The sequence below is a fragment of the Vulpes lagopus genome, chromosome 4 (assembly GCF_018345385.1).
Source record: "Vulpes lagopus strain Blue_001 chromosome 4, ASM1834538v1, whole genome shotgun sequence".
NCBI classification, from domain to species: domain Eukaryota; kingdom Metazoa; phylum Chordata; class Mammalia; order Carnivora; family Canidae; genus Vulpes; species Vulpes lagopus.
The window spans coordinates 59,553,249-59,575,864 of record NC_054827.1 but is presented as its reverse complement, the minus strand read 5'-3'; the positions used below and the strand labels follow the sequence as shown (position 1 = coordinate 59,575,864).

Here is a 22,616-nt window from a genome sequence, read left to right as displayed (position 1 = left end):
CAGGCCAAGCTGCTTGTTCTCCCCCGTCTCCCTGACCTGGCCCCTGCTCCGCGGTAGGGGCACACGGGAAAGACCCCGGCACCGCGTCGCTGCTGGTCTGGCCCTTCCCTTCCCCGTGGGTCAGGTTCCCGGAGAGGTGAACGTGGCGGGGGGACGGGGGCACGACGGGGAGGGGGGCGCGAACCTGACCTGCTCTGCTCCCTGAGCTGAAGCCGGAGAGCTTACTTAACAGTCAGACGAGGAATCCGTTTCAAGTCATGATTTGAGAACTGGCCCCGCGCTTATGTCCGTGTGTGGCCCCGACGTGCTTGTCTACTGGATGCGGGGCGCACGGACCCGGAGGGAAGAGTGGGCCTAGGGTGGCTGTGACTAAAACCGTGGGACTTCCTGCGGCACCCGTGGCCGACTCCCACCCGGCAGGAGCCAGGGGCGCGGGGGCTTCGGCCTCGGGCGGGGTGCTCCTTAGGGCCTGGGAAGACAGCTGGCCCCCGAGGGCCTGGTGGCGCCACCTCCAGAGGGGCCATCCTAACCCTGTGGCCAGGTGAGGGCAGGGAATGAAAACACTCGGCAGCTGGCCCCGGGCTTGCCCGTCAGCGAGGCTTTGGGCTTTGGAAGCCCCGTGTGGCCCAGAGCCTTCCCACCACCCCTCCTGGAGTCTCCTCACTCCAGGGCATCGGCCCCCCGGGGGCTCACTGAGATCCTGGGGCCGCCCCAGCCATTATGCCTCAGGGGCCCTGGGGGTTGCTGCTTCTGCAGGGGCTGCACCTTGAGAACCCCCGAGTCTGGGGGCCATGCCGGAGCCACAAGACAGGGTGCCCAGGTTACGGGGGCTGCTTCACGGCCACAGGGCTGAGGTTTCCTTGCACCAACGCAGGACGGGACGTCCATTATTGATCCTAGAAAATAGAAATCCCAAATGGTTGCTTAATTTCCAGTGTTCCTTTGCAGGGGAGGCGTATCTGAGCTCCCACCCGGCTCCCACCCGGCTCCCACCCACCCGGTGCACCTGGCCTGCAGACGCCAGGAGGCGCACGTGTGGGGTGGGTTCCGCATCTGGACTGAACCCAAGGCCAAAGCAGCGCTCCCATTCCTCTGTGAAGGTCGTGGGGAATGATGTCCCTCATCCAGCCCATTTCTCCCCTAGCGATTTCTGTTGATGTGATTCTGTGACCACGTGTCTTCAAGATTTTTTCATATAATTTTTGCTGCCCGGGACATTTCCACTGCGTTTCCTTCTCATAGCCTGAGCGCGGCAACTCTGGGACTCGCTTGCTTTCAGAGAACACAAGTCGCTTTATCACCCTAGCTCATTCGCAGACATTTCCGGGACATATTAGTTGGGGAGTCACCTCGTACCCAGGTTGGCATATTGCTCCGTGGGTGGCAGGTCGCCACACTCACAGCATTATTTTAAAGGACTCTCGGGAACATGGTTGTGGGTTAATTTGGGTCGTCTTTTACTGGCATGATTCGAATCCAGTGGTGTTGACTCAAAATATTTAAATCAAGCTGGACGTTGTCCTGGAAGGTTGGGGGAGGCGGAGGCCAGTGTCACGGGCTGGGCGGTGCTGGGGACGGCTGGTCCTGGGGATCCTGGCTTCTGGCCTCCAGGCGAGGCTGCGGCAGCCCCTGGAGCAGAGCTGGGTGTGGGAGGAGCCCGAGGGAATCCAACTAGAGCACCGCCTCTTCCTACCTGTGCATCTGGGCACCGCCCTGGGGACCTGCCTGGGGGCCGCACCTTTGCCAGCATCTCCAGGACTAGAGAAAAGGGCATCGCAAACACCCTCGAACCGGCACCAGCTTCTACGGCTTTAAACCGTGTGCAATTCTTAAAAATCAAACTTCCAGGGACGCCTGGGTGGCTTGGTTGTGGCTGGCTCGGTCAGTGGAGCGGCGACTCTTGGTATCGGGGTTGTGAGTTCGAGCCCTATGTTGGGCGTAGAGATCACTTAAAAAAAAATCCACTGAGTAAGTTCAATTCATGCTTGGGCAGGTAGAGTTGCGCTCTCAGGAGTTGCGCAAAATGGAAGATTTTTACAGGAAGGCAGGACAAGGAAATTACTAGGAAGAGAAAGAAAGGCTCCTTCCAGGCAAGGTCACCTTCCCTGAGGGGAAGGGCAGAGGTCTCACTAGTGGGTCTCCCCACCTCCCTTTCGGGGGAAACAGAGTCCGTCACTGATGCTCACCCAGAAATTCCTCACTGGGGGTTTCTGGGCGAGGCTGGAAGCTGGTCAGGTTACATGCGGAGCCCTGGTTTGCCGACGTGGCGGAGGGTCCCCTTTGCAGCCTGTGGCTTTCCTTCGGATGCATGTTCCGTCTGCCCCCCGTCAGCCAAGGCAGGTGGAAGCTGGCCTGGCCATGCCGGGGGCGGGGCGGGGGCCTCCGGAGGGAGGCTTTGTGTGGGAGCGTCCTGGCTTTGAGACTTTGGCACATCTTATTGGTCTTCACGTTCGCCCAGCAAATCCCCGCCCAGACTTTAGGGCTGGGGCTCCCCAGCTTTGTGTCCCATGTTCCTGATGGAGAAGCCCTGGAGGAGGGAGGACAGCCCTCCAGGCTGGGTGGGAGCGTGGGCTCCGGCCTCGGGGCTCCCGGCGTCGCCTAGCACGGACTTACCTCCGAGACACCTCACTGTGTCTGTGAGTCAGAAGCCACACCAGGCGCAGACAAGGCCCACTCAGAGGCGGGTCCCAAGGGCACCGGCACCGTGACCCGCCCGGGAGGGGTGTTCACTTGGGTGGACTTCTGCTCACGGCTCCTGGGATCCCCTCTCTCCTGGTCTTCAGGCCTTGTTTTCCCTTTTTCCCTAGAGCTCCACGCTAATCCTGTGCCTTTTACGAGCCCCGCGAAGGTGAGCCATCCTCCAGGTGCATTGACATTTGGGGAAGAAGCCCAGGTTCTGGAGAACCCGCCCCCGCTGGCGTCCTGGGACCAGGTATGTCCTGAGAGCAGCCACCCCCACGTGTCTGGGGAGCTCGAGTTTTGCTTCCAGAAGACGCACGCGTGGCCCGTGCAGCCCGGGAAAGCCTGCCTAGTCCGGCAGGAGCGGATCGCACTTGCTTTCAGCCTGGTGCTGCGTCCCTGAGGCCCGGTTCACTTGCAAAGCCCAAATCTGCTGTGGGAAGCCGGGGTGCAGACCAGAGGCATGAGTGCGGGTGGCCTGCACCCCGGGGGCTCCCACGTTGGCAAGGCTTCCGGCGGCCCAGGGAACGGAAATCCTATTTTGGGGCATCGAGGGGCTCTCGGAAGGCCTTGGTTAATAAGACTGGACTGCCGGGCGTCGGAGCAAAGGCGTCTGTGTGTGGCCATCAGAACGGCCGACAGCGAGGGGGACGGGGGGGGGACAGGTGTCTCGGTGGCTCGAGGAGCAAGGCAGAGTGTTAGTGAGCTGCGGGGGTAATCAGGGGGCAGGGTCCCAAGAACAGAGCTGCCTGCGTGTGACACTGCTGCGAAGGAAGAGCTCCGACTCCGCGTGCACAAGTGCGGTCAGGCCAGATTGTGTGTCCTGGTCCTGATACGAAGGAGCCAGTCCTGTGGAGGCTTCTGGAACTTCTCCACCCCTGGGAGAAATTATGCTGCAGCTCAACTTCCAGTACTTGTGGGGGTCCTCAGTACTCCCCAGTACTCCCCGTGGGGTTCTCAGTACTCCTCATGGGGTCCTCAGTACTCCTCATGGGATCCCCAGTACTCCCCGTGGGGGTCCTCAGTACTCCTCATGGGGTCCTCAGTACTCCTCATGGGGTCCTCAGTACTCCTCATGGGATTCCCAGTACTCCTCATGGGATCCCCAGTACTCCTCATGGGGTCCCCAGTACTCCTCATGGGGTCCTCAGTACTCCTCATGGGATCCCTAGTATTCCTCATGGGGTCCCCAGTACTCCTCATGGGGTCCTCAGTACTCCCCATGGGGTTCCCAGTACTCCTCATGGGGTCCCCAGTACTCCTCATGGGATCCCCAGTACTCCTCATGGGGTCCCCAGTACTCCTCATGGGGTCCTCAGTACTCCTCATGGGATCCCCAGTACTCCTCATGGGGTCCTCAGTACTCCTCATGGGATCCCCGGTACTCCTCATGGGGTCCTCAGTACTCCTCATGGGATCCCCAGTACTCCTCATGGGGTCCCCGGTACTCCTCATGGGGTCCTCAGTACTCCTCATGGGGTCCTCAGTACTCCTCATGGGGTCCCCAGTACTCCTCATGGGGTCCTCAGTACTCCTCATGGGATCCCCAGTACTCCTCATGGGGTCCCCAGTACTCCTCATGGGGAACCCAGTACTCCTCATGGGATTCCCAGTACTCCTCATGGGGTCCTCAGTACTCCTCATGGGATCCCCAGTACTCCTCATGGGGTCCTCAGTACTCCTCATGGGGAACCCAGTACTCCTCATGGGATTCCCAGTACTCCTCATGGGGTCCTCAGTACTCCTCATGGGATCCCCAGTACTCCTCATGGGGTCCTCAGTACTCCTCATGGGGAACCCAGTACTCCTCATGGGGAACCCAGTACTCCTCATGGGATCCCCAGTACTCCTCATGGGGTCCCCAGTACTCCTCATGGGGGTCCTCAGTACTCCTCATGGGGTCCCCAGTACTCCTCATGGGATCCCCAGTACTCCTCATGGGGTCCTCAGTACTCCTCATGGGATCCCCGGTACTCCTCAAGGGGGTCCTCAGTACTCCTCATGGGGTCCCCAGTACTCCTCATGGGATCCCCAGTACTCCTCATGGGGTCCTCAGTACTCCTCATGGGATCCCCAGTACTCCTCATGGGGTCCCCAGTACTCCTCATGGGGTCCTCAGTACTCCTCATGGGATCCCCAGTACTCCTCATGGGGTCCTCAGTACTCCTCATGGGATTCCCAGTACTCCTCATGGGATCCCCAGTACTCCTCATGGGGTCCCCAGTACTCCTCATGGGGGTCCTCAGTACTCCTCATGGGATCCCCAGTACTCCTCATGGGGTCCCCAGTACTCCTCATGGGGTCCTCAGTACTCCTCATGGGGTCCCCAGTACTCCTCATGGGGTCCCCAGTACTCCTCATGGGATCCCCAGTACTCCTCATGGGGTCCCCAGTACTCCTCATGGGGTCCTCAGTACTCCTCATGGGATCCCCAGTACTCCTCATGGGGTCCTCAGTACTCCTCATGGGATCCCCGGTACTCCTCATGGGGTCCTCAGTACTCCTCATGGGATCCCCAGTACTCCTCATGGGGTCCCCGGTACTCCTCATGGGGTCCTCGGTACTCCTCATGGGGTCCTCAGTACTCCTCATGGGGTCCCCAGTACTCCTCATGGGGTCCTCAGTACTCCTCATGGGATCCCCAGTACTCCTCATGGGGTCCCCAGTACTCCTCATGGGGAACCCAGTACTCCTCATGGGATTCCCAGTACTCCTCATGGGGTCCTCAGTACTCCTCATGGGATCCCCAGTACTCCTCATGGGGTCCTCAGTACTCCTCATGGGGAACCCAGTACTCCTCATGGGATTCCCAGTACTCCTCATGGGGTCCTCAGTACTCCTCATGGGATCCCCAGTACTCCTCATGGGGTCCTCAGTACTCCTCATGGGGAACCCAGTACTCCTCATGGGGAACCCAGTACTCCTCATGGGATCCCCAGTACTCCTCATGGGGTCCCCAGTACTCCTCATGGGGGTCCTCAGTACTCCTCATGGGGTCCCCAGTACTCCTCATGGGATCCCCAGTACTCCTCATGGGGTCCTCAGTACTCCTCATGGGATCCCGGGTACTCCTCATGGGGGTCCTCAGTACTCCTCATGGGGTCCCCAGTACTCCTCATGGGATCCCCAGTACTCCTCATGGGGTCCTCAGTACTCCTCATGGGATCCCCAGTACTCCTCATGGGATCCCCAGTACTCCTCATGGGAGTCCTCAGTACTCCTCATGGGATTCCCAGTACTCCTCATGGGTCCTCAGTACTCCTTCCTCATAGGGGTCCATAGTACTTGTCACGGGGGTCCCCAGTACTCCTCACAGGTGTTCCCATATTCCCCACAGACGTCCCCAGTTGTGCACACAGTACCTCAGGGCATTTGTGTCTGAGGATTAACGGGATCTCACTGTCCAGCCTGCTCCTGTCGGGAGCTCTTCGAGGCTCACGCGCCACTTTAGGAAAGTTCAAAGCTGGGGGGGTTTCCAGGTTAACGAGAAAGGCTGTCAGCCAAGGTGCCCTTGTGATGATCTGGGAGCAGGGGTGGCCAGGGGTTCACGCGGGGCTGCATTGCCAGACCCCTGCTGCCCTGGGGCTATGGGCTGCTCACCCCATCGGCACCTGCTCGGTGACCCAGCCTCCCCGGGGGGCTCTGCGGTCTGCACAGGCAAGAGGGTGTGTATTCAGCCTCGCGTCCTGAGGCCTTGGACCTCCTGCTGCCCCCCAGGGCCCTGCTCCCTGGAGCCCCCCCGCCCCCCCCATGGCCACCTGGGGCTGCAAACCAGGGCCCTGGCGGCTTCGATGAGGAGGCGTTTGCGTAGTATCGCGTTGGGCAACTCCAGACTCTTCGTTTTGTAAAATGGTTTTGCTGCCCGGGAAGGAGGGCAGGCCTGACTTGAGGAGGATAGGCCGGTGGAGCCGACTACACCCCATTTGGAAAAAGTCACCTGCCACGTTGGGATTTAGAAGAAATACACATTTGGTCGTGGGGACGCCCACGCTGAACTTCCCACGTGGGTGCGGTCATGGTCCAGAGCTAGTGGCATACAGCTCTGGGGACCCTAGGACTTGCAGGCAGTAAAGGGCCCAGGGGGTGTCTTTTGTTATGTTTTGTTATGGAGACTTTGGACCCCTCCCCAGGGCTGGGGGTGCTGGTTGCCAGGGGAACCGACCTGGGATCACAGAGCTCCCGGGGCAGGTGCTCACGTGCAGACTGGGGTTGGTGGGCCCGTGGGGCCTGGGAGCTCCAGGCGCTGCTCCCTCCCGTCTGGCCCTAGACTCGCATCCTTTATCACATCCCTTCCAGGTGAAGGTGGCTGTGGGCTTCCTCCTAAGGAGGAGAGTGTTGGAACCTGCCGTCCGTAGTGGTAGGTAGGTCAGAAGCAGAGGGGACAGCCTGGGGCTCACGGCTGGGGCCTGAAGTGTGGGGGGACCCAAGGCCGTCACCTGCGGGGTCTGACGCTGCCTTGGGCAGAAGGTGCCAGAAGTCAGCTGAATTCTTGCACCAGCAAGAATCTGAGAATTCCAGAGCACCAGCAAGAATCTGAGAATTGCTTGGTGTTAAAACAAAAATTAAAAAAAAAAAAAAAAAAGCATTGCTTGATGTTGCAGGGAGGATCCCACCCCCCATTCCAGAGTTGGATCTGGGAGCCATAAAAGATCACAGTTGGTAGATTAAATGTTACATAAGAAGTTGATAACCAAATTTGTTTTCCTAGAACAAACACAAATGAGTAAGTACAGCTCCTTCCCCCAAGTGAATCTTAGGGGTGGTTAAGATCATAAAACCCACTCCCATAGTTCAGCTGGCAGATTGGGGGTGATTTTCGGCAAACAGACCTGGAGATCTTGAGTTTAGAGTGACGACGGGATGCACTGGGGGGCTGAGCTGCGTCCTCACCCTGCCCCGACCCCTGGTGAATCCCGGGTCTTTGAGGAGGGGAAGGCGCCCACTGTCTCGGCTCAGAACATAAGAGCTAGCTTGGCGCTTTCTGTTCTCAGGATGCCCCGTTCTCTGAAAAACTGTTCCCCGTTAGAGCTTGGGGCCCCGATGGGAATTATGTCTTCGTGACTGCGAGGTAAAATATTTGGGGCTTTTAGTAACGTCTGTCGGGTAGTCAGCACTGCCTCCCGCAGCCTTGGGGGCTCAGGTGAGGGCGGCCCTGGGGTCACGGGAGGAGGGTGGCCATCGCCCCCCACGTGGTCCCGTCTTGCAGGCCAGCCCCAGCAGCCGGAGGCCTCCCCATCTGCTTCCCTGTTGTTCTTCGCTGTCTTGGGCTCAGCATCAGCACGGCCGTTTGAACGGGTCGTTGTGTCCCCAGCCCTAGTCCCGCCCAGAAAACCCTTCGGTCCAGGGGAGAGCGCGGCAGGTGAATGATCACCGAGACCCACGCTCTGGGGAGAGACGGGCAGCCAGGCCTTCTCGGGCGAGCCACGGTAGGAGGCCGCCCTGCCACGCACCGGACGTTCCTGCGCATCTCACGCTGCTCAGAGGCAGGCAGAGTTCAGAGCTGCACCTGCTGGATTACTCTGTGGTCTGTCGGTACTTGCTCGGATGACGTACCTTCAGCAAGCTGACTACGTTTCTAGAATATCGCTTCCCAAATTTCATTAGCTGCAGCTGCATTTTCCTGGGTCAGCTGTGGTTTCTTTTCGGCAGCGGCATCAGCTGCTGTGGGAGGACCCGAGGACAGCGGGTGGGGTTCTCCTGAATTCTCCGTCTGGGGGGTGCTTGAGAGCTGCGCCCCCCCCCCCCCCGGCCGAATGCTAGGGAACGCCCGGCACTAGCGTCCCTGTGACCCTAGCACTGCTGACACTCGCTGGGCATCCGTGGGCCTGGCCTTGCCCCCCGGCCGGTGGGATACGCGTGTCCTGGGCTCCTGCTTGTCCTCAGTCCTGCTGGTTGAAGGTGAGTGCTCCCCGCCCCGGCTGGGTGCCTGGGCCGTGAGGCCTGGCGGGGAGGGCAGGCCGCCTCCCGGGAGCAGTGATGCCGACCCAGGTGCCAGGGAGCTTGGGGGAGGCTTTATGGGCAAGACGTGAAGCTACAGGGAGCTGATAGAGGGCGGAATGGAATGTGCGTGGTGGGCGGAGGGCAGAGGTGAGGAAGGAGCAGTGGGGTGTGCGGGGTGAGCGGAGACCGGTGTGCTCATGGGAGGGAGGCCTCGGGGCTGGTGGCCGTGGGGGATCCTTGGGGACAGGGCCCGGGGCTTCATCCCTGCCCCCGTCCCATTGCCTCTGGGTGCTCACGGCTCACAGCACCTGCCAGGGCTCAGGAGAGGGGCTGCCTTAGCCCGGGTTTCCTATCCTCCAGAGGGGATGGGGGCAGCGGGGGGGGCAGCGGGGCCAGGTGTCTGTCGGCCTGCTCTGTGGCCTTTTCAGGCCCTTGAGGCGCCTTCCTCTGGGGGGTGAGCGCCCAGCCCAGCCCGGCCCTCAGAGCAGGAGGGGGGTGCGCGTGGGCAGTCCCACGAGTGCCCATGAGTGGGTCCCCCAGAGGGGATGGGCCCTCATTCATCATTGGCCGAAACCACTGGCGCTGAAACGGATGTCGAGCACCAGCTAACGCGTGGACCCTCCTCCACCTGAGGGTGCTGGCTCCTTTAAGGCACACACGCATAGGGGAGCACTGTTGGGGGCGCTGGGGGCTCGTGCATGTGGGACAAGGCGGTGGCCGCCCCGGAGAGTTGTGACGCACCCTCCACCCCCGCTGCCAGCTGCTCCCTCCTGTTTGTCTCAGGGGCTGGATTTTGTCGCGGAAGCCACAGCTGTAGGGCACAGCCGAGGCGGGTGACGGCATCAAGGCCGGGTCCCCTCCAGGCGCCCTGCCTGCACCCACCCAGGCCCTTGGCATTGTCCCCTGGTTCGCAGGCCCTGCCCCGCGGCTCCAGGAGGTAGGGCACTCCGTGGGGCCGACAGAGACCCCTTGAATCCCTGAGCTCATCCTTCCTTTCCCTACTGTGTCCAGCACACTTAGGAGCAGCACGGTCTTGCACAGACGGTCCCTGGCTTGACGATCGCTCATCTTACAACTTTTCGACGATGTCATGAAAATAATACACGTTCAGTAGAAAACGTACTTGGAGCTTTGAATGTAGATCCCTTCCCATTGCTGGCGACGTGCGGTTCATCCTCTCACGGGTGCTGGGTAGCAGCTCCCAGGCAGGTTCGCGGTCGCAAGTGTCCGCAGCCGATGCCCCAACGGCCCTTCTGTGCCCACACAGCTACTCCGTTTCCTCCTGTCTGCACAGCATCCATCCGTTACAGGAGGGAGTCAGCACTTTACTTTAAAATAGGCTTCGTATGCGAGGGTTTTGCCCGGCGTAGGCTCCTGGAAGTGTCCTGCGCACATTTGAGGCAGGCCAAGCTGAGTTCTGACGTTCAGGAGGTTGGGAGTGTCAAATGCATTTGCCACTTAACAGTATTTTTGACTTACGATGGGTCCATCTGGACACAACCCTGTCATAAATCAAGGGAGACGTGCGGTGTTCTGCTGGACAGAAACGTCCTACGGAGCCCTGCCTCAGTGCGGGTTCCCTCAGGGGTACCGGGGCTGCTCCGTGGCCACGGCAGCGCTGGAAACAGAGCTGCTCGAGTCGGTAGAGCCAATCCAGTGTCTGAATTGAGAGCCAGTTCGTATCCACTCTGGGATCCTTGCCTCCCTCAGATGCTTCCAGTGTGGCAGCCAGGCCGGTGCTTCCAAAACAGTGGCCAGGCTGTGGCCTTCTGGTGCCCACACCCCTGCGCCCTTCAGAGGGACATGCAAAGGCCCAGGTCGGAAGACCCCGACTGACCTCCCTGCCCTCCAGCTGCCCCCCGTGGCCCCAAGGACGTGGCCCCGTGGGGACGGGAGGCTAGCCTGCTTTATCCGGTGCCGGGGCTCTGCGGCCCAGCGGGGCCAGCTGCCATCCTGTGAATGAAACAGTCTTACCTTCCCAAATGTACTGGGGTTTTGTGAGCAGCTCTCAAACTAGCACTGTTTGCCCCACTCGCAGGACATTGTGAAAGCCACCAGCAGAGCACCGTTAAGTGCCACCAGCAGGAGGTCGCAGGCCGCTCCGGACCCGGGTGACCACGCCGACAGGTATGTCAGCGAGCCCCCACGGAGCCCCTGCATACGGGCCTCCGGGGACCCTCCTGGGCCGGGGTGTGCTCCGGAGTGCCGTCTGGGGAGGCAGTCCTGGGCCCACGGGCCACGTGAGCCGCGAGTGCCGCCAGCCCCCCTGTCCTGCTCCTTTCCCCCTTCATCTTCAGAGACTCCTGGGGACCTTCCATCACAATCACGAGCTTCTGGAACAGCAGTGGCCCGGACCCCTGTCGCCCACGGAAATGTGCGGTCGGGCCAGGGAGCAGTGTGCCCTGTGGCCTTCTCCAGGTGGGTGCCCACCCGGCACGGGTGACCGTGGCCAGAGCGCCGCTGGGGTCAGGTGGCCCTGGGGCCCACGGCTGAGGCCCGTCCCCAGGATGCTGCTTGGGGGGCCCAAGAGCAGGCCATGACTCGGGGCCTCCGTAAAGGACCAAGGACACCGCATCGTTGACGTCTGCAGGAGCACCACGGCCCGGCTGGGTGCTCTGGTGTGTAGCTGACCCTGTAAACGTCCTCATGCGGAGCAGCTGAGCCAGGGAGCAGCATGACTGGGGGACGACGGCGGCCCCCAAGCTCCTGGTGCTGGCTGCTGATCTCCCTTGGCGCCCCTGCAGCCCATCTGCAGCGCACGGGCCCTCTGCACCTGTAGCCCCGGAGGAGGGAGCCTCAGCCCTGCTGGGCCCCAGGGCTTCCTGACCGTCCAGAAACCAGTGCCGACCCCGGCCCTGGCCCTGTCGCAACCCCTCCTCCACTTCTTGAATTGCAGCGCAGCTGTCCCCCAGCAGGGCCCTGCCGCCTGAGGGTGAGGATCCCCTCCTGCCCGTCTGCAGACGATGTGGCCTCAGACGTGCTTCCAGGGACTGACGTCGCCTCGACCGCTACGTCCCCGGGGGTCCCCGTGAGGCCGGCTGTGTCCGCCCCGACCAGCTCTCCGACTGCACATCCTCCCACCTTGCCCAGAAGGTAGGGTGAGGGTGGCGGGGAGGCCGGCTTCCACCCGGTACCCCAATCCCGGAGCCACGGCTGGTGAGCTGGCCACGTCACTCGTGGTGGTTGTGTGTGTGGCCAGTGCCTAGGCCCCCGGGAGCCCGACTGCGCAGCTGGCCACTGCTTCCCACGGGAGCCCACGCTGCTGCGGGTGCTTTATGTCTCAGATCGGTCCTCCAGCCGCCCAGCCCGGAGCTGTGATGACTGCGTGTTCCTGGCGGGCACGCGGGGCGCACGGCAGGGCAGGGACACCGCAGGGAGCGAGGACGTGGGCACTGGCACCTCGACATTTCCACGTTGTCAGAGTTTTCTCTCTGCGCTTGGCGGGCTTTCTGCCCTGGTATACGGGCCCAGCCACCGAGGCGAACGATGATCGCCCAAGACGTCCTGCGAGCTGGCAGCCGCCGCCCGAGCTGTGGGAAGTGGCACCATCCATGTTGAGCGTTTCCTCAGAAACATCCGAGGGACACGTGTGTGGGCCTCACTTCAGCGACGAGGCAGGGGCTTCCGCGGCTGCTGGGACTAAGGGCCAGAACGGTGGCTCTGAGATGTTGGCGGCCGTCAGCGTCCCTGTGGGCTCCTGGCCTGCCTTGCACTTGGCGCCAGTGCCCACGTGATGCTGGCGCCACGGGCCCTGGGACTCCACGTTGGGGACCAGGGAGAGTAGCCCCGCCATCAGGTCCTGCCACGCTTGCTTTCTGGGCGGGCAGCCCCCCTGTGCCTCCGCCCCTGTGGGCCGCACCCCTATACTCCCTGAAGCTGTCCTGCCTCTCCCCACAGCTCCCTTGGCCACGGTGGCTCAGCGTCCTGGCCTCGTCCCCCCACTCGCTGTCACCCCGGAGCCGTGTCCATGCACAGTCCTCCCGACGCGCTGGATGCCGCCGACCATGGCTTCCCCGACACGGACGCTCGGGCCCCTCTGAGTCTGGGCTTCCGGGTCTGGGCATCTCCCAAGGCAGCTCTGTGTCTGCGGGTGGATTTCGGGGACAGCTCCGGGGTCCAGGTGACGATCTACAATGTGTCCCGGGGAATCGCAGTCACCGCCTACCACCAGTTCAGGAAAGGTAGGGGGCTCAGCGGGGAGGATCAGAACACGGGCGCGGGGCGCAGGGAGGCAGACCCCGGAGGGAGCGCCGGCCACCCTGGGGCGGGCAGGAGACCCCCCGCGGCCCCGCGACGCCTGCCGGGTTGAGATGGCTCGGGGGCCTGCGCCGCACCGCTCCCCATACGCCCTTCCTCGCTCACTCCCACTGGGGGCCCTGGGGCGCACCCCCAGTCCGGGGGGCAGGGGGTGTGCTGAGGCCACGGGCCTGCGGAGCCACGTGACTCCGCCAGAGGGAGGGCTTGAGCTCCGCTGAGAATCGCACGCACGCACCTTGCACGCTTCGTCACTTGCATAAAATGTCCAACACTTGCGTTCTGGCCAAGTGGCGCCAAACGTCTTCGTCCGGGCATCTCGGTGCTGGAGCCACTTGCTTGGACAAGGCCCCGGGCCCAGGGCCGCCGGCGGGGGCGGGGGCGGGGCAGGGGCGAATCCGGACCCTTCCCTGCTCTGCAGCGGCAGCTCACGGCTTTCCATTCATTGTTTTACATCATGTTTTGAGTGTGGTTCGTTCTCGAAGGTGTGACTCCTACCTTGGGTGACGCCGCTTCCACCTCCGCGATGCCCCGTGCGCCCTACGAGCAGGATCCCGGCCGAGGGCAGCACCCAGCCCCGCTCCCTGCCGCCGCCCGCGTCCACACATGGGGTCCTGGCGGCCGAGCCTGCCCTCCAGGTGCACAGCGGCCCTCAGCGCCACGGATCGGGACACGCCGTCACCAAGCCCCCACCTGCCACTGTCCTTTCCTTGTGTCCCTGCTCAGCGGGGCTGTGGCTGACCATGGTCGGCGGCGGCTTCGTCTTGAGACGCTTCAGTGGTGCCCACTGCAGTTGGTACCAGCTTTGAGGTTGATAGAACTTGCCGGATGTTGAGGAACTTCTCATCTTTCCCCTTTTATCAGGACTGACTTTCTTACTTAATTAATTTGAAAGAGACAGAGAGGGAGCATGAGCAGGGGGAGGGACAGAGGGAGAGACTCCGTGACGGGCTCAACTCCAGGACCCTGAGGCCACGACCGGAGCTGACATCAAGAGCCAGGCACTCACACTCCACGTGTCCCAGGATTTTTTTTTCTTTTATTATCCGGAGACATGGGGCACCTCACTGGTTTATTCAGTGGAGCACGTGGTTCTTGACCATGGGGTCCTGAGTCAAGCCCCACATTGGGCTTAGAGCTGACTAATGATGTGCTTTCTCCACTTTTTTCATTGGTTTAGTTGAAGAACTGGTGTTTGGGGCACCTGGGGGCTCAGTGAGTGAAGTATCTGCCTGCAGCTCAGGTCAGGGTCCTGGGGTCCCGGGATCAAGTCCCTTGTCAGGCTCCCTGCTCCCTGCTCCCAGCACTGTTGTTGGGGCTGACCCCGGCCGTCCATGTCCTCGTGCCCGTGCTTCCCACATGGGCTCCCCGGACACGTGACCCGAGCATCCCGCCGTGTGCTGCTCCCAGTCCCCGTTTCCCTGGGTGACGCGTGTCCGTGCTGTGACTAGTCAGGCCACCCACTAGCGTGTGGGGTGAGTGCCGAGAGCCTTCCTGTGTTTGGGGCAGTCGTTACCAGATGGTCTTTTGGACAAATGCGTCAGGAAGATTCAGGGAATCAGATCGTCACTTCTCACGGTTCTCAGGGGTGCTGTACTTCAATGACAGCTTCCGGCCGTGGTCGCACGTTCCCGTCTCAAGGAGCGGAGCTGCCCCGCTCTAGTGCGGCCCTGGTGCACCTTGCACGGCCCTCACCCACCTCTGACGTGTGGGCCGAGTGCAGGTGCACGGCGGATCCTCCGCGCTTTGGGAGCCGTCCTCGTGATCCTCCACGCGCCCCTGCCGGGGGGGCCCTGCGGTCGCTTCCCTTTCCCTCCTTAGAGCTGACTTGATGCTTTTGTGTGGCTCAAAGTGATTATACTTGGGATCCCGTAGCTTTCCGGGCCCGAGCCTCAGCGCTGGTGGCCCCGAGTCCACTCTCTCCGGCACGCGGTGCGCCTTTCCAGTAGGGAGACACGGTTCGTCTTCCTTCATTTCAGCAAAGATTTGTTTTTTTTAATTATGTCTTGAAATACGCGTCCTTGCTGGCATTTCCGCTCGCTCTCTGGGAGACAGGCCACGCACGTGCCGGGGGCCTTTGCGTCTCGAGTCTGCTCATTTCATCTGCTCACGCCCCTCGCTTCGCCTCCAGACGCCTCCTGTCCTGCTCTGTCGCTTCTGCTTCCCGCGATTCTCTTTGCAATGTCGTCCTCCTTTCTTGCATTTCTGCCCTGTGGTCTCGTGTCGTGGAAGCTCCTGATTCTTTCACGTGAAATCCCGGAGATCTTTTCCCGTGGGCGGTGTCCTTCGTGGGTTATGACTTGCTACTGAACTTCCCGTCCTAAGCGTGATGTGTTTCGCGAGCTGGGGTCTCCCTCGCTCCCGCCAGCCGGCTCACCCCACCCCTCGTGGCACCCCCCACGTCATAGAAGGGCGTTGTGTGCACGTGTCACATGTGTGTTGTGATGGTCACAGCCATGGCAGTCCGCCTCGTCGCGGCACGGCCAGGGTGTGTTCCAGCCTCGTGAGCATGCACGACTGCATCCCCTCGGGCCCAGGGCAATGTCAGAACGCGGCGCCCTTTGTGAACAAGAATTATCAGACGCTCGGGACCATGGAGCATCACAGAGATGCTGCACCCTGCCGGCGTCACGTGCCCGGCCCCGGCCCACAGGGTGGCCCCCCGCGAGACAGGGCCACCTCCGCCGAGTCGGTTCCCAGCAGACTCACCCATCATCGCCCTCCCGCAGGTAACAGCTGACCACCTGGCCATTCTCGCTTTTTTTTCCAGAAGGAGTCTATGTGCTCAAGGCACTTATTTACAACGACCTTTGTGGACCCGGAAGGGAGCTCGGGCCTTATTACGTGGAGATGGGCCCCGCGACCGTGTCGGTGTTCATGAATTCTAGCAGCATCCGCAGGGATGAGCTTCTGGTCTTTGCTGGCTCCCACGCGGATCAGAAAAGTAAGCGACGCATCCGGAGTCTGAGGGCCCACACCAGCCTGCTGGCGGTGAGCGTCCAGGCCGTAGCGATTCCCGGCTCAGATGCACGCTCGCTGCCCACCTGCCTCATCCAGGACACGATCATTGCCTGGTCCTGTGCCCTGAGGGGCATGTGAGGGTGAAGTCATGTGACATCCTGGCCCTGGGATTGGCCGCCTAGCAAGGGTGTGCATCTGAAGAGCAGGAGCTGGGGTGGCCTCTCCTGGGCATGGCCAGGGCCCGGGGGGTTCGGGGGGTGTGGCTGCAGGATGAGGAAGCTCTAAGGGGGTCCCCACGGACCCTGGGGACTGGGTCCAGTCCAAGCACAGACCGCAGCTCGGCTGGCGGGCACCAGGGATGGAGGAGCACTCACGGGGCGCTGGGGGCTCCACTCACGCGTCGCTGCATCAGGCCCCACAGTGACCATGAGGGGCCCCCCTTGTGCTCAGCATCGTAGAGAGGAACCCGCCTCGGGGGCCGGCGGGGCTGACGGAGAACCCCAGCTGGATATCCGCAGTGGTGGAAGGAAGGAGCACCCGAGTGCTCGGCCCGAGGGACGGGGTTACGGGCTTCACTTCCCAGGACTGGGAGAGGGGAATGCGCTGGGGGCCGTGTCCGGAGGTGCCCACGCAGCTCGTTCCACGCACTGACGCACACTTCGCAGGCAGTCGGTCTCCCGGAGCCTCCTGTCCGAGAAGTCAGAAAGCACGGCTGGGAGGGGATTTTAGCCGCCGCCCTTGGGTTCTGTGCCGGGAGCGGGAGGCGGAAGCTCGGGCACAGGCAGGAAAGCGGGGAGTCCCGTGCAAATCAAACACAAGCTTCCACCCGCGGTCACTGCCGCGTCGCAACCACGATGAAGCTTCAGGTTCTCTTAGTGGGATGACATCACTGAGTCATGGGACACTTATTTTGCAGAAGTTCCAAAGCACCAATGAACGAAACACCCACTGAGTCTTATCACTGTTATAAATGAGCATTTTCTCGCTATAAATGGAGGAAGTGCACAGAACAGCAGTACTTGGGGGGGAAAAAAAAAGAGGAGACCCGCCTCCTTTCCCCATAAAGATGGGTGAGCTGTTGGGAGTCTTCCCTGCACGACAGCCCTCGGGGACCCAGCAGGACCTTGGGGTTCAGAGAGGGAACGCAACGGATGGGAGACACTGGTCACCGCCACAAGAGACGAAGGAGCGACTGCAGGGCCCTTGCACGGGTTTCGTTCTGTCTTCTGTTCAGGCACTGTTGTCACACATCACTTTGCAGCCGGTCCCCCGTGTAACGTGTCCTTCACATGTCAGAGCTGTGCGGCCGGCGGCCAGGCTTGGCCCAGCGTGACTGTCCAGTATCGGATGCAACGTACGTCTCCACTCTGACCCTGCACTGCTGGGTCCGTCGAGGTCACGGGGGCCCCGGCACGCCCTGGAATCCGTGACTCGCTCTGCTGAGATTCATATTTGCCCTTGAAGCAGCCCTGTGTTCACCTGCAGGTCGTTCTAGGGCTTTCTAGAAGCCACACACGTGGCGCCTCTGACCTGAAGGCATGGGGTGGGTCCAGGAGCAGGACCCTCTGCAAGCCCCCGGGCCTGTCCCGTGACCTTTCGAGGAGAAGTCACAGGGATGCTTATGCATTGGCCCTGTCACTTGATGAGCTGTGGCTTTGGTGGCCTTTGGTCTGTGGCTTTGGTGGCCAGAACCACCCAGCTGGGCTGTCATCGCAGCCGTACGTGCGGGTGGGCAGGCTGGGGACCCCGCTCCCGGCCCCAGGGCACGGGAGGTGAGGATGCTGCGTCCCTGGACGGCCCCCGCCCTCCGCGCCAAAGCTCTGTGCCTCCCCTGCTCTCACAGCCATCTCTGTCTACACAAACGGAACCGTGTTTGCCACTGACGTCGACATCACTTTCCTGGCTGTCACGGAGGAAACAACCCCCTTGGAGTTCGTGTGGTCCTTTGGAGAAGGTCCAGCCCTGAGGACAACATCCAGGAGCATTAAGAGAAGACTCAGCATCCCCCAGTGGTGAGTGAACGAGTGTGGTGACGGGCTGGCGGCCTAGTCGTGTGTCGGTCCCCCGGCTGCCCCAGGATGATCTCCGGAGCGCTTCGGCGAGTGGGAGGGACTCACATTCAATGTTATAGGACGAGGAGGTCCCTCTGCGTGAACTAGGGGCGGGCCTGGGGCTTTGGAACCAAGCGGTCCTGGGTTCAGATCCAACCCTCTCCACCTAAATCAATCCCCATCCAAGCAGGGGTCACAGTGCTGACCCCGCTGCTCTGCCAGTGACTGACACGATGACAGGGGCGGGCCCCGCGTCCCTGCCACCTGTCCTGGTAAGCGGGAGCCGCGGGGTCAGGGAGGCCCTTTTCTGTGGATGAAAGGCACCCCCTGCCCTTCTCTGGGGTAAGAGGGCCGCTCCCTACCTCTGACCTCTCTGACCCGCTCTTGTCACCCCCCTGGCCCTGTCCATGGTTCCCACTGCAGGTACAGCGTGACAGTGCAGGCGGCCAGCGGGCTGGGCAGGGTGGCCTCGGAGCCCCGCCGCGTCAGGACGCAGAGGAGAATCGTCGCCAACCGGCTGGTGTCTCCCCCCTCAGCTCTGCTGAATGCCAGCGTCACCTTCACATGCAGACTCAACTTTGGCACCAACGTGGCTTTCCTGTGGGACTTTGGGGACGGCACCATGGGCCCGGGGGGCAGCTCTGCCCATCACATCTACCAAAGGTGAGCTGTGCAGGCACAGGTGCAGGCGCAGGTGCAGGTACAGGTGCAGGTGCAGCTCTGCAGGTGGTGCTGGAGACGTGAGCCCCAGCTCTGCACAGCCCACCTAGCAGCACATGCAGTTGGTGGATACTGGGGAGACTCAGATGAACCCCCTGCTCTCCAGGAGCTCGGCCTGGGGCCCAGGCACGGCAGGAAGGAAAACTGACCCCCTCAGTGCCAGATGCACGGGTAGGGCGGGGAGACAAGGGGTAGGACCGCCAGGGGCTCACCATCCTCCCGAGAGTGTCCAGCATGAGTGAGCGCCTCCTGTTTAGAGGAGGACTGGAGCATTATGGACACCCCGGCATAGTGGGACCACTGGGGGGAGGCAGGCATGCCCACGGGAGGCCAGGGGTGTGCGTTGCAGGGCGAGCCCTGGCACGGGTGCCCGGGTGCTGAGGCCAGGGAGGCCTCCGGGTGGAGCTGAGCCTCGGCTGGCATGACACCGGGGCGCCAGCAGCAGCAGGGACAGGTGGCAGTCCTTCCTCCACGCAGGACTTCCTCAAGAGCCCCTGGCCTTGCCGCGCGCAAGGACATGCCCGAAGGGCCGCGTCACTAGCTCTCGATGTACCGGTGCCTTCTCCTCTGGAGGTGGGTGTTCACGTAGCGAAGGAGTGGGCGACAGTGCCCAGGTGGGCCCACCCGATGGGCACCCGGCCCCGGCTCCTGGCAGTGTGCTCCTGCCCCGTGCCCCTACCTGTTGTCTAGCTCCCCAGGCTCCCCGACCCCCTGTACCCCGAGCAGGACCCCGAGCAGTATGTGTTCCATACTGACACCACGAAGGCAGGGGGCTCCGGCCCTGTGGGTCGGGGAGCTGGGTAGGAATACTGTGCCCTGACATCCCGGTCGGGGGCCCACTGTGCCCATCGCATGGAGGTCAGCCAGTGGCACGTGGAGGGGCCAGGCCGTGGCTGCCGGGGGTCCCCACGCGAACGGCTGCTTCTCCGTCAGCGGGTGACGTCGGTCTGGGAGCTGGGCACCTGGCTCCCCCCTCCGCCCCGCACGGCAGGTGGCCCACGTGGACATCTGTCCTCACGGATGCGCCGTCTGGCCGTCGAGTCCTGTCCTCATGCGGGTGGAGGGTGTTCTGGAGGAGGAGGGAGCGGCAGACGCCTGCCAGGCCGCATGTGTTCACTCCCGTGGCTGCGGCCCTTCCAGGGAAGGACAATTCACCGTCCAGGTCCGAGCCTTCAACGACGTCAGTGCTGTCTCCCTGGCAAAGCAGCTGTTCGTCGTGCGGGAGCCGTGCCAGCCGCCCCCCGTGAAGAACATGGGGCCGGGGAAGGTGCAGGTAGGGCCGGGCCTGGTGGTCATCGCGGCATGGGGAACCGGGGGCGGAGAGGAGCTCTGGCACCTGGAGCTGCTGCAGCGGACGTGGAGGGCGCATCTCGGGGCCTCTGGGGCCTGGTGCCTCGGCCGAGGGAGGGCCCATCCTGGCCCCCGTGTGCCTGTTCTCAGGGGCTTGGAGAGGTTGCTTGTGCAGGGGTGTCTGCGGGGCTGTCAGTTGAGCCTCTGCCTTCTCAGGGTTCTGGGTTCGAGCTCCACGTGGGGCTCCCTGGGCAGTGGGGACTCTGTCTCCCAAATCAATCAATCACTAAGGCATGGCTGCGCGAAGATGTGAGCATTTTCAGGAGAAAGGGATGTTTGGATTCACGTGATGTCAACACCCAGGGACACGGTCGCTCCTTCCCAAGTGCTTACCAGGGCTTAGGAAGCGCCGGGCAGCTTTCTGCTTTTTCTGTTCCTTCGAGCCTCCGGGTTGGAGCTGATTTCCCTCCCTGGGGCTGAAGTGCCCAGTGACACAGGCGACCCACGGCCCGAGGCGCCGCTGCATTCGCCCATGAGTTCTGTGGCTCTCTGGCCCCAGAGACACCTGCTGGGCCTCTGACCGGGGTGTGGGGTTAGGCGTGGAGACCGGGGGGACACACAGAGCGTCCCCAGGGCAAGGCCCTGGTGGTCCTGGCACGTGGGGCCTGTGGGACGTGACGGCCCCCCACAGGCGAGACACAGGCGCCTCTAGGCCAGCGTGCACCCACGCGGTCGGCATTCTGCATGGGCGGTGGGCTGAGTCGGGGAGAGGGACAAAGCGTCCAGGGGGACCCCAGTGTGGAGACTGGAAGCGGCCAGGGCCAGGGCGACAGGGGTCTGGGCCTAAATCCTGACCATGGGTGCAGCCAGGGCTCGGGGCTTCTCCCCGGTGAGCCTGGTCCAGGGAGGTGTCCACCCTCCACCCTCATCCCTCTGCCCTCCTCCACCCTCCACCCTCCACCCTCATTCCTCATCCCTCCTGCACCCTCCTCCCTTATCCCTGGGCCCTCAGTCCTCCTCCCTCCATCCCGCAGCCCTCAGTCCTCCTCCATCCTCCACCCTCCATCCTGTTCCTGGAGAAAAAAAAGAGGCAGAGACACAGGCAGGGGAGAAGCAGGCTCCCTGCGGGGAGCCCGATGCGGGACTCGATCTCAGGACCCCGGGGTCATGCCCTGAGCTGAATGGAAGGCAGATGCTCAACTGCTGAGCCCCCAGGTGCTCCGGCAGTGATCTCTAAAGGTAACCTAACCCTAGCTCATTATCCCACTGCTCTGTCTCCAGAATTTCTTAATGCAATTGTTTGATGTGGGATGCACAAATATTTCTTATTTAAAAAAAATAGAGAGAGAATAGGGGAAAAAAAGCTTTTCTTCCCCAGCTAGATCTGTAAGTTTCCCTAAAATATTGTTAGTTCAAAAAAGCGAGAAAATAGCGCTGGAATCTTTCCCTTAATTCTCAGCCTTCGGAGAGGGAGGGTGAGCGCCGGCCTCGTCTGATGGTGACAGCGGAGCTGTGCGGGCTTCGTGGGAGGACGGGGGCAGGGGCCGCTGATTCTCAGCGTGATCGACGTCGTGTTAGCTCTTCCGTCGTTGCAGACATGTTCTGTAAAAGGCTCGGGGTGGCCTGTCTGGGGCCCGTCGGGTTCGCTCCGGGCTCAGGCCTTCTGCCTCCCCGACTGGTCTTGGAAAGCTCCTGCCCTGCCCACAGGCAGCTGCCTTCGCCTGGAAGTGGCATCTCTCGATGGAGCCCCAGGCTTTCGCATAGGGTGACGGGGGGCGGAAATCTGGTGCAGGGGGTGCTCGGTGTTCCTGGGGCGTCATCGTGTGCCAGCTCCGTAGAGCACATGGCAGGGAGTCACACATTCAGCATAAAGTAGGCCATGATTTCACCTGCTGTTTCCCATCCAGAAACATTACGTATGCAGAATTTACATGTTTTTGAGACATTTTATGCTTGAATTCTCTCCTATTAAAAGCTCTACGTCTATAACATCAACATCATTAATTATTAGCACTTTTCCTAATATATATGGGAAATGTTTTCAAAGTAACAATATCAGAAGTGAAACCTCTTTGTGAGTTTTCAGATTTATCTGTGGTTTGTTCTTTGGCCCTTAGAATATATCCTCAAGACGCTGTACATTGAAGTAACTTGAAACGTTTCTCTTTTCTCTCTTGCTTCCTTGAAATATGGTTACATTCCTTCGTTTGGGTTCCCGGTTAGCAAATAAATTTTTGGTTTCTTTTGGCTTTGTTTTTGCATTTTGACTTGATTTTTGAATATATACAACATTTATGTGATTTCATAGCCAAAAGCTTACAATGAAATGTAAGTGTAAATTTCATTTTGTGATTTACCCACGTATGTCTTTGCCCATTTTTTCTATTGGAGATGTTGAAAATGTCTTACTGACTTTAAACAAAATTAACTGTCATGTATTTTGCAAACGCTTTTCTTTTTCTCTGTTGATTGCTTTTTAAAATGATTTTTTAAAAAAGATTTATTTTTTTAGGGAGGGGGACGAGAACACGAGCAGAGGAAGGGCAGAGGGAGAGACTCTCCGGCAGACTCCCCCGCTGAGTGGGGCTTGATATGGGGCTCGGTCTCATGGTCTGAGCCAAAATCAAGAATTTGATTCGGTCACTCAACCCGTGAGCCACCCAGGCACCCCTAAAATGAGTTTTGACATTCAAGTTATTTTTTAACGGAATCAAATCTCTT

The 22,616-nt window shown here is 61.1% G+C and overlaps 1 protein-coding gene across 1 annotated transcript in view; it reads left to right on the top strand.

Annotated features, from left to right (window-relative positions):
* The window catches only part of PKD1L1 (polycystin 1 like 1, transient receptor potential channel interacting), a 92,873-nt gene that overhangs the window by 5,093 nt on the left and 65,164 nt on the right, over window positions 1-22,616 (top strand). The window contains 10 exon segments of the mRNA XM_041751083.1: window positions 2,808-2,932; window positions 10,658-10,746; window positions 10,917-11,037; window positions 11,516-11,712; window positions 12,517-12,800; window positions 15,644-15,817; window positions 17,069-17,188; window positions 17,678-17,846; window positions 18,309-18,548; window positions 19,746-19,878. Of these exon segments, the coding sequence (XP_041607017.1) occupies window positions 2,808-2,932; window positions 10,658-10,746; window positions 10,917-11,037; window positions 11,516-11,712; window positions 12,517-12,800; window positions 15,644-15,817; window positions 17,069-17,188; window positions 17,678-17,846; window positions 18,309-18,548; window positions 19,746-19,878 (1,652 nt within the window).